The sequence below is a fragment of the Saccopteryx bilineata genome, chromosome 1 (genome assembly GCF_036850765.1).
Source record: "Saccopteryx bilineata isolate mSacBil1 chromosome 1, mSacBil1_pri_phased_curated, whole genome shotgun sequence".
Taxonomy (NCBI): domain Eukaryota; kingdom Metazoa; phylum Chordata; class Mammalia; order Chiroptera; family Emballonuridae; genus Saccopteryx; species Saccopteryx bilineata.
The window spans coordinates 302,843,546-302,858,133 of NC_089490.1; the positions used below are offsets into that span (position 1 = coordinate 302,843,546).

The window sequence follows — 14,588 nt, forward strand, 5'->3', positions numbered from 1 at the left end:
TTCAGTGGTCGAGTATTGGCCCTGCATGTGGATGTCTGAGGTTGGATTCCTATTCAAGGCACAAAAGAGAAGCTTCTCCACCCCTCCTCCTTCTCTCTCTCTCTGCTCCTCCTGTAGCCATGGCTTGACTGGTTCAAGTGCATTGGCCCGGGTGTTGAGGATGGCTTCATGGCCTCCGCTTCGGATACTAGAAATTGCTCGGTTGCTGAGCGTGACCGCAGATGGGCAAGCACCGCCCCCATATGGGGCTTGTCGAGTGGACTCCAGTAGGGGCATGTGTGGGAGTCTGTTTCTGTCTCCCTGCCTCACACTTAATTAAAAAAAAAAAGTTTATTTAAGCATGCATGAACTTGAAAGAGCAACACAAAACTCAAAGCCCCCTACCGACAGGAGCAAGGGGAAGGGTTTTTCAAGAGATGAGGCAGAAGCAAAGCAAGAGTATTATTTGATTGGCCAGAGCTTTACCAGTTGCCTTATTTGGACCGCCTCGTTGGCTGTTTGTGATTGGCTGTGCTTACGTTTCATTTTCTTGGGAGTGAACTGACTTTGGCTTTGCTTTGATAGGCTACCGAGGCACTGATATAAAAGGCCTCCTTGTTTAATGACTTTAACAGTCCTGATCATAAAACAGAATTGTATTTCTCTTTTGGAAGGTCAATCCAGCTCCCCAAAAATGTGAAGTTCAGTTCAGGTATTCTGATTTACATACTCCCACTTCCTTACATATTTATTTAGCATTTCTGGTGTAACTCCGGTTGGCATCTTGAGGGAAATCATAAAAGATGTTGTTTGATCACTCTTGTTAGATTTTTAGATGCCAGCTTCACAATCATTTAACCTTTCACAGAATCAAAATTTGACCTTGAGTTAAAAACCATAAAGTGAAGAGCACACATTAAAGGACTAATTTCACCAGGTAACTATTCAATGTCCACAGCCAAAGAGAGATACTTTTTTCTTTGGTCTTTTTTTTGTGACAGAGACAGAGAGACAGAGAGAGGGACAGACAGACAGGGAGAGAGATGAAGAGCATCAATTCTTCGTTGTGGCACCTTAGTTGTTCATTGACTGCTTTCTCTTATGTGCCTTGATGGGGGGTGGGGGGGCTACAGCAGACCGAGTGACCTTGGGCTCAAGCTGGTGAGCCCTGCTCAAACCAGATGAGCCTACACTCAAACTGGTGACCTTGGGGTTTCGAACCTGAGTCCTCTGCATCCCAATCTGATGCTCTATTCACTGTGTCACCGCCTGGTCAGGCTTGTCTTTTTTTTTTTTTTTTTAAGTGAGAGGAGGGGAGATAGACAAACTCCCGTGTACACCCCAACTGGAATCCACCTGGCAATCTCTGGTCTGGGGCCGATGCTAGAACCAATCAAGCCACTGGCTGCGAGAGGGGAAGAGAGAGAAAGAGAAAAGGGAGAGGGAAGGAAGAGTCACTTCTCCTGGGTGCCCTGACCAAGGATTAATCTGGGACTTCCACATGCCGAGCTGACACTCTGTCCACTGAGCAAACCAGTCAGGGCCTACATCTTTTAATAATTCACTAGGTAAGACAATAGGACACAGGAAGACAGAAGTAGTAAGAGGCCTCTTTCCACAGAGTGTGTCCTCAGAAGGCAGGGATGGGGCAGAGGCTCTTTTCCTTAAGGGTAGTTCAAGTCTTACTCATAATGTATCTGGCCAAAACATTTACATTTTGCATGTGAGTATCGGTTACTCAGCCTCCTGCCCATGCTGGCACTGCAGAATGCATGGCTAACAACTGTACAGTTAATAGCAGGAACTCAGGCCCACCATACTACTCTGTGTTAATATAAAAAAATTATAGGCTAAAACATTCATTTGAATCAGGGTGTCTCTGTGTCTTCTTTCTTATGAGGAATAATAAATACTGAAATAACTTCCCTGAAACTCAATTCACTCCTTTAAAAAATAAAATAAAAGAAAGGGAGAGTGGCAGCAAGAGTGTTTTTAAAAGAGAGGGTGAGACTGGAGAGCGGAGGGCAGCGGGCCAGAGCAGAACACGCGGCCGTTACGCTTTGAAGAACACCGACTACGGACAGAACCAACGGGGGAGCGGAGAGACACAGGAGCTGCTCTCGGAAAATGTCTCACCGTCCACATCCACTCAAAACAGGGAGGTTTTCCTCCCTCCCTCACTGGAGGGCACGGCCGGTGCTGGAGAAACACTTATTTTGGCATAGGCAAACGGATCTGATCGTCTCCTCAACGCCCAATTTCCCCGCAATTGAGGGAATGAAAGAAAAACTTTAGCCTTCCCTGCACCTTGGATGAACAAGAACATGGATTTACAAAACACCTGATTTCACGAGTCAATAAAACGCACTTTGAAAACGATGCCCATGTCCGTGGTTGTCCGATGATGGTCAGAGCTGGGAAGGCGTTCAAACACGCACTTCTGAATTCTTTGTTTTCATGCTCCCTTTCAAAACTCATCTCTTATTTTTTTTTTTTTTTTTTACAAATATGCACATGTGCAAAACTTTCACAAGACAAAGTGTTTGGCAAGAACATTTAAAAGGCAAGGCTACCATGGTAGAAACCCAAAGGCACACAGTAGTAATTCAAGCGCTCAGAATCCCCTCCGTCCACAGGAAGGCTTCCCCCTCTGCATTGCGATTTGAATTCCACACTGAGGGTTACAGTTTTCCTTTGAATTCCCAGCTATGGTGCTATGTGTTGCAACCTTGATGATATTTAGACAGTTTTCTTTTTATGCACAGACGGTGAACTGCTATTGTTTAAACAGGCTTTTATTTGACAAGAGTGTGTTCCCTCAGATATGAAGCTCTGTTAACTAGGTTACAATGGTATCACGCTCTGCTATAATCAACCATGTTGTAAATTGGAGCAATGCTATGTTCTCAGACATTTGGGAGAAAAAAAAAACATTCAGGGAAGAACTTTGGGTCACATAGCTTGGAATATTCAGAGCAAAACTGTTCCTGCCTAACAGCTAAGGAAAGGCAGCTTTGAATTTCAGCTTGCGAGCATAATTATTTTTTGTTTTAAACATTTAATGGCACGCTGCTGCTGTTTCCTTGCTGAGTCTCAGAATGAAAGCTCGGAAACTTGGAGCCCTTCTGCACGATCTCCGTTCCCAGCAATGCTCCTATGAGAAAACCTTATTAATGAGCTTGCAAACGAGCACCCAACAGGGAAATGTCACAAACAAGAGCAGCTAATGCCCCAGAAAATCAAATAACTGAACACTTGGCTGACTGTGGTTGCCTTTCATATTTATAATAAAAAAGGGGGGGAGGGGTGACTTTAATTTACTAATTCTGAAGGGGTCAACACCTTGCTGAACAAAACAACTCCTTTATTTATGTTCTGAAATCTCCAGATGATAAATTACATTGATATTAATCACTTCAATGCATACTACATAATTAATATCTGTACTCACTAAAAAAATTTAAGGATTGCTAAAAGTATGACAGCATACACATCTGGCTGATTTTTCACATAATTGGGCACAACAATTTCTCTTGGTGCCACAAATAAAGGTCTTGACAACAACAACAACAGCAAATACTACAATATTCCGTGTTCAATTAATTAGGAATTAAATTCACAGACAAAAGCAATTCCAAGCTGTGGTGCAGGCCTTGTCTTCTGCGTGGCACGGTAGCCTCGTGCTCACTACTTCTCTCCTTTCCCTGCCACGTCTGAAGTAAGACAGTTAATGGTATGTATACACTGTCAATTTTCATTATTTCATTTCCTTTTTAAAAAACAGTATTTTTTAAAAGGACACAATTTATATAGACTTCATGTCCATTATGTGTCATTTAACCCTGGTTCATGTCATCTTGGAGGAGAGAGAGGTTCCCATACGTCTTCATGTGACAACATGGGCCAGGTTGAACCAAGCGAGTAATACTTGAGACTGATCCTGTTGGGTGAGATTTGCCTCCAAGGTCATCTTATCCACCCAGAGTAGAGCAATTCTTCATGTGAGGTTCATGGATGAACTCGGTCTTTTCCTGGCAGTAAGGTAATATTTATCACTGATAATATAAATATAAGCAATCATTTTAGGTGGCAAAGGAAAAAAATATTTAAAATATAATCATTGTACATTTACAAGGGGTCCTCAGGTTATGACATAGTTCTGTTCCTACAACAGTGACGTAACCAGAATTCTGGTGTTTAATTAAGTTGAAATACACCCTAGCCTAAGTCACTTACCTATCCTAATACAGTTGTAAAATCGTAATCTAAATAACATAAAAACACAACTAAGCCACAGAAAAAAGAAAAGGACATAAATATAGGAGCCATGATAAGGGCCAAAAAGTTGCAAAAGCAACACAAACGAAACACTTGCACTTTTAACAGCCCAAAATGGCGTAGGTAAGCTACTGGGGGACACCAACTCCCTCACCCATAACCTCATTACTGTGTATTCTTCTGCGGTGTGCAACCAAACTAGTTTGCCCACGTAGTCTGTAAGTATGATGCTAACAATGTAAGCCAAAACACTCATGTCTCAATTTCTTTAAGTTTTTATGGGAGTGAGCGTTGTAAACTTGAAATGTCGTATGTCAAGACTGTCGTAACCCAAGGACCTCCTGTATTTTAAGTAGTATATTCATTTAACTAATATCTATTAGATATACTTATGAAAGAAAACTCATAATTTCATAGGCTTTTTACATAGGTTTTGGGTAGGCTAAAGCAATAAAGTGACTTCAAGATAAATCCTACATGGGATGAGACTACATATAACCTGTTGATACAACAGAACTTGAGAAAGTGGCCCTCAAATAACTGAAGTTAGGAAAATTCTCTAGAGTCAAGAGACTTCTTAAATTGTGAGCAAAGTGTAGCAGATATGTAATTTTGTTTATCTTTCCCAGGTTTATAGCTATCAAAGGATATTTAAAGGGTCAATGATCCCAGAAAGGTTAAGAACTGCTGACCCCAGGGTTTGAGCCAATTAATAAGTCAGGATCTAATGTCAATACTCCACACAGGGTATCCACAATAATCAACATTGTGCAGACTGTCTAATGAATCTTGCGCATCAAAGTAGCTTTTCTCTTGTGACCATCGAGACAGGGCATGGCTTGCCTGCAGAGCGAAGACTTCTATGGGAAGACTGGAGCTGAACCCCCGACACCACAGGCCAATAACTGATAAAGCTTTGGTGTCCGATGACTGAACAAAAGCATCTGAGGCACGGGGCTTTTTGTTGAAGAGTAAAGCTGGTAGGTGATGATGCTGTGCTAGTCAAATGCCAGTCCACAGACAGGTGCCGGTCCCCGAAAGAGTTACCCACCCTGATGTTGCAATGAAGATGATAGACCGGATGACCTTCGCTGAATTCATTTATGCTCAGAGTGATTTCGGCCTCAGAGGTCCCAGAAATAATTCTCCTATTTTCATCGGTCCCCAAGTGTAAAAATGATTGAAAGCCCCTGATATAGAGAATTCCAACTGTGCCTGAAGAAGCTGCTTGAGGAAGGTCCGCTGACTCAGAGGAGTCCTCAGTAGTGACACAGGAACAGAGGTTGGTGAGCCTGCAGGCAACTTCCCTGAGCACAGGGCCTTGTTCAGGATGCCACACCAGGCTCTAAATTCCATCAAGATCAATGTACGACTCCTAACCCTCTTTTATGCAAAAAGAGTTTTTTTCTTTACATACATTCCAAGATATGGAGTATCAAGGATAAAATGTTTGTGTGGCTTATAGGGGATTAAGAAAACAGAGTCTCCCATAAAAAGATGCCATGCTAGAGTTAAAAATGATCAGTGGGGCCCTGGCCAGTTTGCTCAGTGCTCAGTGGATAGAGCACTGGCCTGGGATGTGGATGTCCCAGGTTTGATCTCAGGTCAGGGCACACAGGAGAAGCAACCATCTGCTTCTCTCCCTCTCCCTCTTCCCTCCCTCTTCTCCTCCTGCAGCCAGTGGCTCAACTGGTTTGAGCGTCAGCCCCGGGCACTGAGGACAGCTCGGTTGATCAGTCCCAGATAGGAGTTGCTGGGTAGATCCCAGTCAGGACGCATGTAGGAGTCTGTCTCTCTATCTCCCCTCTTCTCACTTGAAAAATAAAAAGATCAATAAGGGTGCCTTCATTTTTGGAAGGCATTAGAATCATTTTCTAGCAGTTAAGGGCCAGCAGTACTTTGTAAGATTGAAGTACAATGGATTCAGATATGGTGCCTTACTCCTTTTCTTAAGGGACAAATGTTGCTTGAATCTACAGAATATGCAAGACATGCTTATAAATACCATTATCAAGTTTCTCAAAGGGTAGGAGGCATAGTGTTTGAAATATTTTGCATCTGGGAGTGAGTGTAACTTTGTAGGTGGGCAGGGTTACCTTCTACGTAGAGAATACTCTGGTAAGCTACTGAAAGAGTTTAGGGTGGGCACTGAGTAAATATCTACTCAGGTCTCACAAAGAAGCTAATGTATTATTAAAGCTAATGGGCCCCTACAAGGGAAGTTAATGGATATTAAGTTTGCTTAAATGAATTACATATTAACAAAGTAAAAAAAAAATCTACTATCTGCCAATTTAGATAATATCTGATCATTTATGTTTTCCCATTATAGGGACATTACACCACAATAGTTTTTGTGCTATGAAAATTATAAGCATGATGCTCATAATGAAGCTACATAATGAAGTCGATAAAATGAATTAACGAGAAAAACCTGCATTATATAATGTTAAATTGAGCCGAGATCACAGAGTGAAAGGCTTGGAATGGGATGATGGTCTTTCAGAAGAAACTTTTCATGACTTTCCTTACCCTTCGTTTTGCTCAATTTGAAACCTATGATAAACACTGTAGTGGGTTAAATGGTGGCCTCACTTCCCAGACAATTCTACTTCCTAACCTCTGGTGCCTAACCCCTGGCCTTATTTGGAAAAGGGGTCTTTGCATATGTGACGGTGTTGAGGACCTTGAAATCAGAACACTGTGGATTCATGTGGATGGGACCTAAGTCAATGACAAGTGTCTTGATAAGAGACAAACGGAAAAGGAGAAGGTCACGTGACTGTTCAAGGCATAGGGGGGAGGAAAGAGAGCTTCCCACCCCTCTACAATCATATGAATCTGGAAACGTCTACTAGGCTATCATTTGGTTTAAAACTTCCAGGAAATCATCCAAATCCCCTAAGTAATTTAATCAGGAAAAGAGGCATAAACAACCTCCTTTACTCCAACCCCATCAGATGGAGACAGAGATGGGAGTGATGTGGTCAGTGTCCACGGAGCCCCTGGAGCCCCTGAAAGTCAGAAAAGGCAAGGAAGGATCCTCTCCTAGAGTTTTCAGAGGGCATGTGGCTCAGGCAACACCTTGATTTCAGACCTCTGCCTCCTGGCACTGTGAGAAAATACATTTCTGCTATTTGAAGCCACCAAGCTTGTGGTAACCTACTACAGCAGTCCAGGAAGTAACGGAGGAATTCACAGAGGGTAATGCTGTTCCTTTACCAGATATCTAGCCATCGCCGTCCAACCAAACTCCTGTAATGTTTCACTGTGCACGCTCAAATGTCCCCTGGAACTCAGCGGAGGTCAAGTTCTGGAAGGGACTGCTCAGACACAACCTTGGCGCAAGGATGGCTTTGTGCAGAAAACAGATATATATATATTTCTTTATTCTAGGAGAGCCCAGAAGAGAGGAAGAGAACATCTTTCGTCCATGGGGCACAGTGTGGAGACAGCCTCGCTCAGCACGAGAGAGCTTTTATTGATGAAGCCATCAAGACAGTGGCACTAATCCCAAAGAGTCCCCCTTTAAACTCACTGGTCTAATTTAAGCCAAAACAGAAGAAATGTGCAACTTAAAACAAAATGCTGATGTAGAATAGAAATAAAATTTCTTCTATAAGAAAAAGTTAATACTTATGATGAGGTTAATAGAGGGGGAAGGGGGAATTGTCCTAGATTTTGAAGTTGACATAGAAACGATTAGTCAATACCCACACAATTTAACTAAGTCATGTGCTAGAGCAGCTTGGAGTCATTTTAAAGTTTTATATTTAGGTTCAATCTAGTATTTTCAAAATCCTCACTGACAGTAATATGGCAGTGTTTCAGTAAAACAATCCTTTGCTTATTTTTTCTACCAAGAAATAATAAAAAAAATTCTACCTCTGCTATCTAAAACCATATGTCTTCAATAAATGGCTTCTGATGTTTTAAGCAACTGCTACTCTGTGCCCTCAAATAGATTGCTTGGGTGCTGCTATAGTTTAAACGTTTTTCCTCTCCCCCCAATTCACATGTTGAAACCCCAAGGGCCTATGTGATAGTGTTAAGAGATAGGGCTTTTGGGAGAGAGGTGCTTAGGTCACAAGGGTGGAGCCCTCCAGAGTGAGATTAGTTATCTAGGAAAGAGGTTCCAGAGAGCCCTTCGGCTGCTTCTCCTGAGGACACAGTGAGACGGCCCCTTTGGAGCAGAGGAGAGCTTTCAGGAGAACATGACCATGCCCGTGCCCTGAACTTAGACTTGCCGGCCTCCGGGGCTGCGAGAAACACGCTCCTGTTGTTTATGAGCAACTCAGCGACTGAGTCTGTGACTGGCAGCAGCCAGAGTGGCCAGGCCAGGTACTCACACTGTACTTCTAAGTACCGCTGGGTCTGCAGGTTTCCGGTGACGGCAGGGTGCTCCACCTGGCAGATCACCGGGACCCCGTCGTCCTCCTTGTGCACCTTCAGCATCAGCTGACTCGTCACAGTGTACATGTCTGACCACTCTTCCACCTCCGATTTGCCTGGCGGGGGCGAAACAGACCAAGGAATCAGAGTGGAATGAACTTCTATCACAGTCTTTATATCTCCCCCCACTCTCCTGTCCCAACATTGCTGTTTTAGCAAAAATGATGGGAGTCACTTGGGATGAGGATTACCTGTGGGTAGATGGTTGAGAAAATGGTAATTTTCTACTTTTCAAACTTGCAGGGTAGTATTTAAGATACATTTCAACCGCATATAATATATATCAACATTTTTATTTAAATATATTACGTATGTTCCTTCTAGCTTAAAATCGCCCACAAAAAGGCAGCGGAAAGTTGAACCTTTTTGACACATGACTGCTCAAGGCATGGGGGAGAGGAAAGAGAGCTTCCCACCCCTCTACAATCATATGAATCTGGAAACGTCTACTAGGCTGTCATTCGGTTTAAAAATTCCAGGACATCATCCAAATCCCCTAAGTAATTTAATCAGGAAAAGAGGCATAAACAACCTCCTTTACCCCACCCCCATCAGCATCAATTAAGCGAGAAAGTAACAAAATGGATTTACATAATTGAAATTGTAACTGAAATGTTTAAACTGTGAGACTTTGAAGGACCACAGAAAACTGCAGTGGTGGCGGGCAAAGTGAGCTACAGGCTTCAGGCCAGATGGGAGACACGTCCAAGAACACCCAGAGCAGGGGGGAGGAGGAGGCTTCCGGATGAAATGAATAGACGGAGGCAGCTCCTTTCCTGAGCTCGGCGCTCCCTGGGACAAGACGCACCATTAACTTTCTTTTAATGTTTTGTACTTATCGGTCCACATTTAATGGCTTGATTCACTCAGACAGAAAAGCAGAGGGGAAATGAGGAAGTCTTTCCTTCCAAAACCATACCTAGGAAATAGGAGATTAAGACAGAGCAAGCTCTTTGGAACTTGAGATGTTATATATACAGATTTATCTATTTTTAGATAAATATTTTTATATCCCCTTTCTGAAAAGATTCTCTTCTTCCTGGCACTCTTTATTTATTTAAAAGCACATACAGAGCAGTTACTTTGGTCCAGCAACTTGCTACATGCTTGACAAATACTCATTTCATCTTTGTAAGAATCACCTACTGTGTATAATATTAATATCCTCGTGCTAGAGGAAACTGAGGAACACAGCTAGCATTTCCATCACATGACTGGAGGATGTCAGCCCCTAAGTCCTTTGTGCTGGGTGCTACTTGCAAGGCCACCTCAGAAAAAAAGAACAGGATTTCTGCCTTGTAGGAGGACTGAGGGTAACGGACAGAAGGTCCAGCAGGGGACAGCCACAGGAGCTGCCTGTACTGCCCTCAGAAACTCTGCAAAAGAACAAGCTGGTGAAATGGGCAACTGGCCTACAGGCCTCACAGGAAAGTTAGTGCCTGCAAATTCTCAGTCAAGAAAGAAAGCCCGGTCAGCTTCGCACGGGCACTGCTATCGGAAAGCACACTGTCAACACAGCTGGCAGTGCAACGACATCAGCCTGGCCGGGAGTGCACCACGGTGGAGACAGACGGATAAAATGACAATGTGAGTTCTCACCCACCTCGAGTCATAGGTAAAAACAATGAGAAGTGAGGGAACAACATGGACAACCAGGGCTCAGGGGACAGCTCTAACAGTAATTCTCCTGGTCTAAAGAGTTCCTATCTGCAGGCCCAGCTCCTTCTAACCACCTGAGTAATAATCAGGTGACACTGACCACCAGAACCTTCCAACCACAGAATGAGGACATGAACCAGAAGAAGAAAATGCTGTTATGCTTTAGCCTCATATGCATTTAGAAGTGACGATAAATCACAGCAAGACGAGTAAGTTTTGTTTCGGGGCATGAGCTGCATTGGCCTTGCATTTCTACAAACATGTATCTGCTGGGCCCAGGTGCGGACAGAACATGTCAGTCCAGGCAAGGTCACCTCACCTTTTAGCTCCTTGTTCCCTTTGAACCATCGGATGGTTGTGGCTGGCTTGCTGGCCATGGCCGTGCAGTTGACTTCAATCTCCTCGCCCTCCACGGCGGTGTCCTTCTGAATGTCGATCATCAGGTTACGTGGCGGGACTACAAATGAAATGTGCGCTTTTCAAACACAGAATCTACTTCCGGGCATATTCTCCCATTCATTAAAAACTAGCACCATTGCTATCAAAGTCAGAGACGAACATTGGATATTTCTAATGGGACCTGAACACAAAACTGCCACCAGAGGGGGAAAAATACAACATCATCATCAAATAAAGTGAATTATGCACAATCCTTCTATCAGAATTTCTTTCCTAAAGTATCTTACAAACTGACCGGTCTCCCATGCCTAAGTTATCAGTGACCAAGTTATAACAATATTGACTTTAGGTTACTTAAAAATCAGTCATTAAAAAAATTGACCAGAAAGTAAACGTAAAAGTAAGAGGAGTGCACTCAATTCCAATTATCATCCTTACCCGGAAGTCTCTGAGAGAAATAGTTCTCCTCAAACTCAACCTTTGGATTTCAATCTTCATATGAAAGATTCCAGAGTCAACCAGCAAAGATCAAACACTTGGGAGTCCCTTAAAGGAATCACTCACCATGAACATACACAGAAAACTTGTGACCCAGAACAAGTTCCATTCAATTAAAACTATCCACAGAGGTCCAGAATGCCGCCAGGACCGCCGGTAGATGGCGCTGCAGTGACGGTGTGGAGAGATAGGAGTGCCCACTAATTCCCAGCCACTTCCCATATTCAAAATTGAATGCTCCAGATTTTGGAAATCAACGGTAAAAAAGACTATTATGTGGTTGCAAGTAGTCTTATGTATCAGAATTAAAACCATCCTTCTCTAAGCTTGGTAAACATATATATAATAAAATCCAATAAAAGTATTTTGGGGCTAAAATGATGACTATCAAGTTGAGAGTGTGCAGGAGGATGGGGAAGAAAGCACCTTACCTCTTATGAGGCTGAGGTGACAATGAGACTTCACATAAGGTGCTAGCTTACCTCACAATGGAGCTTCCTGAAATAAAAATCAGTAAGAAGACTGAACTCAGTCAAGTGAATCTAAGACTACGTGCCCTGACCACCAGGAACGAGCACAGACAGTTCTGAGACTTAGGATTAATAAGTGCCTTAGCTCACAAGAGAAACAAGAAATTAAATATGTATAAACATGCCACCCTGATGATCAAGTTGAATAATAAATCCGATACTGTTTCAATAAATTATGGGATTAAACCACATATTTGGGATTTCCAACTGCTAGTCCAAAGTGAAAATTCGGCTCACAGGAAGACTTTTATACCGAATTAAGGCAGGTGAAAATACCTGCAGAGAACAATGGAAAAGTAGAAATGAAATGACTTGCAGAACCTGTTTCACAGCGAGTGTGATGGGGGTGGTGGTGGGGGTGATGGTGGGGGGTGGGGGTGGGGGATGGGGGGTGGCAGGGGTGGTAGGGGGAGAGGGTGGGGGGTGGGGGTGGGGGTGATGGTGGGGGGTGGGGTATGGGGGGTGGCAGGGGTGGTAGGGGGAGAGGGTGGGGGGTCGGGTGATGGTGGGGGGTGGGGGGTGAGGGGAGAGGGAGGGGTGGGGGTGGGGATGCCGGTGGTGGTAGGGATGGGGGGTGGGGGTGCTGGTGGGGTGGTGACTGCTACAGAAAAAACAGGCCTCGTCTTTGTCCTCCCGAAAGAGAGGACCTGCACATTCGCTCGACTGGATGCGTTGCTGAAGGGATATGGCCTGAATGAGTACTTGAATATAAGAAAGAACTATGTCAGCTTGCTTTAAGAAAACTTATGTATGAAGAGCGAGAACCTAGTGCCCAGTGTGGAGGTGCACAGCTGCCGGCATTTTCAGGACACACAGAAAGATAAACCACGCAGCCTTGGCGAGCTGTTTCCTGAACAGTTTGGCCTCACTGGGTAACAACAGGGTAGGTCATAGATTTTCATCACACCTGCCTAGAGAGTGGCCAGGGAATACAGAAAGACAAGATGCTGAGGACCAGCAAGTACTACTGAATTAACAGTGCAGTATAATAGGAATATTGAGGGGGAAAAAAAGCTATGTTTAAGCAAATGTCAGAGGAAAACATTGTTCAAGCCTAAAGATAATAAGATCTCGGTGACCTACAAAAAACAGAACTAAGAGAGAATAAAAGGGAAACAGCTACAGAGTAGAAACCTGGGAACATTCTCCCCACAGATGTAGGACTGAGAGTCAAACAATATCCAGGCAAAAATACAGCGATGGAAATAATTTCTGATGTTGACACATGCAATGATTCCCAATGGAGAATATAATTGATGGGACACTACTCAATGTAAGGGAACTCAAATTGAGTACAGGATATGCAAGGAAAGTGGGCTCCCTTCAGCTATGATGAAGAGAGCCAACAGCTAAAGCTATGATAACACACAAAGCTCACTTTCCTGAAAAACATACAGAATGGAGTAGATCAGATTCCAGTTTGCATGCATAACTAACCCTGGGAAAAATGCACTGAAGGTTACTTCATGGTAACCTGGGAACCTTCTTGGTGAGAATAGAATGAGAGGTTAGTTGTTTAGAGGTTCCAGCACGGACCACTGTCTTGTCTCAGCGGCATTTAGTCTCAAACACAGTCTTTGTCAGATATTTGCTTCCTGTGTGTATTTTTCCTTCAGTCTCTCCTTTTTTCCACACTGAGCCTGAAGGTACCTTAGCCTTCCTCATCACCTCCACCAGTATTTCTTAGTGGAAAGAGCCTTCCTCATCACCTCCACCAGTATTTATTCTCTCCATGAGATGGACATGGTCATAAGGATGATGGCATGTTCTTTCCACATTATCGATATTGTCTGCCAGTTCAAAGGCATTAGCAAAGGCATTAGAAAGGGGTAGACTGAAATAAGGCCAGAGGAAAATGTACCAATGTCACTTAGCCTTTGTTTGAGGGCTGACACAGGGACTGGCAGCAAACAGGTCCTCATCTGGATTACCTAATGTTCAGGTCTGTTCTCCATAGTAATGCTTCCTGTTTTCTAACAGCTATACAGTTGGCCCTTGAACATCACAAGTTTGAACTGTATGGGTCCACTTATCACAGATGGTTTTCATGCTTTGTTTTGTTTTGTTAATTTTTTTCTATTAATTTGAGAGAGAGAGGAGGAAGTGGGAAGGAGGAACAGGGAGGAGGAGGAGGAGAGAGAAAGAGAGAGAGAGAGAGAGAAGCATCAACTGGTTGTTCCACTTAGTTGTGTACTCATTGGTTGCTTCTCGTATGTGCCCCGACCAGGGATCAAATCTGTAATCTTGGTGCGCCAGGATGATGCTCTATCCACTGAGCCACTTGGCCAGGGCCCCATTTTTTTTCAATAAATATAGTAAATATATTTTCTCTTCCTTACGATTTTCATAACAATATTTTCTTTTCTCTGGCTTACCTTATTGTAAGACTACTGTAATACCACATATAATACATATAATGTAAAAATGTGTGTAAATAAACTGTTATTGGTCAACAATAGGCTATTAGTAGTTAAGTTTGAGGGAAGTCGAAAGTTCTATTTTTGACTGTGTGGGGGGTCGGTGTTTCCAACTCCTGTGTTGTTCAAGGGTCAACTGTAGTCTAAGTTCCCCAACATCCAGAGTGATTCCTGTAACAATGCTAATTCCTAGGACTATCTTTTTGAATAGCTGAGATCATCTTTAACTTTGCAGCTAAGGTAAACACGTGGAAAACTTCAAAAGAAAAGATGACCAATGTAGAAAAATAAAGGACTTGTTTATTGTTGAGAAGAGCATCCTAAGAAGTCGTTGAGTGATTTCTCCCAAGTCCACCATGGTTTTCTCAAGACTGTG

At 43.2% G+C, this 14,588-nt stretch overlaps 1 protein-coding gene across 12 annotated transcripts in view; it reads right to left on the minus strand.

Annotated features, from left to right (window-relative positions):
• The window catches only part of CADM1 (cell adhesion molecule 1), a 409,576-nt gene that overhangs the window by 50,640 nt on the left and 344,348 nt on the right, over positions 1 to 14,588 (minus strand). For all 12 annotated transcript variants that reach the window (XM_066245262.1, XM_066245246.1, XM_066245217.1 and 9 more), the window contains 2 exons: positions 10,688 to 10,825; positions 8,607 to 8,765 (listed from right to left, as the gene is read on the minus strand). In XM_066245262.1, the coding sequence (XP_066101359.1) occupies positions 8,607 to 8,765; positions 10,688 to 10,825 (297 nt within the window). The remainder of the gene's footprint in view (positions 1 to 8,606; positions 8,766 to 10,687; positions 10,826 to 14,588) is intronic.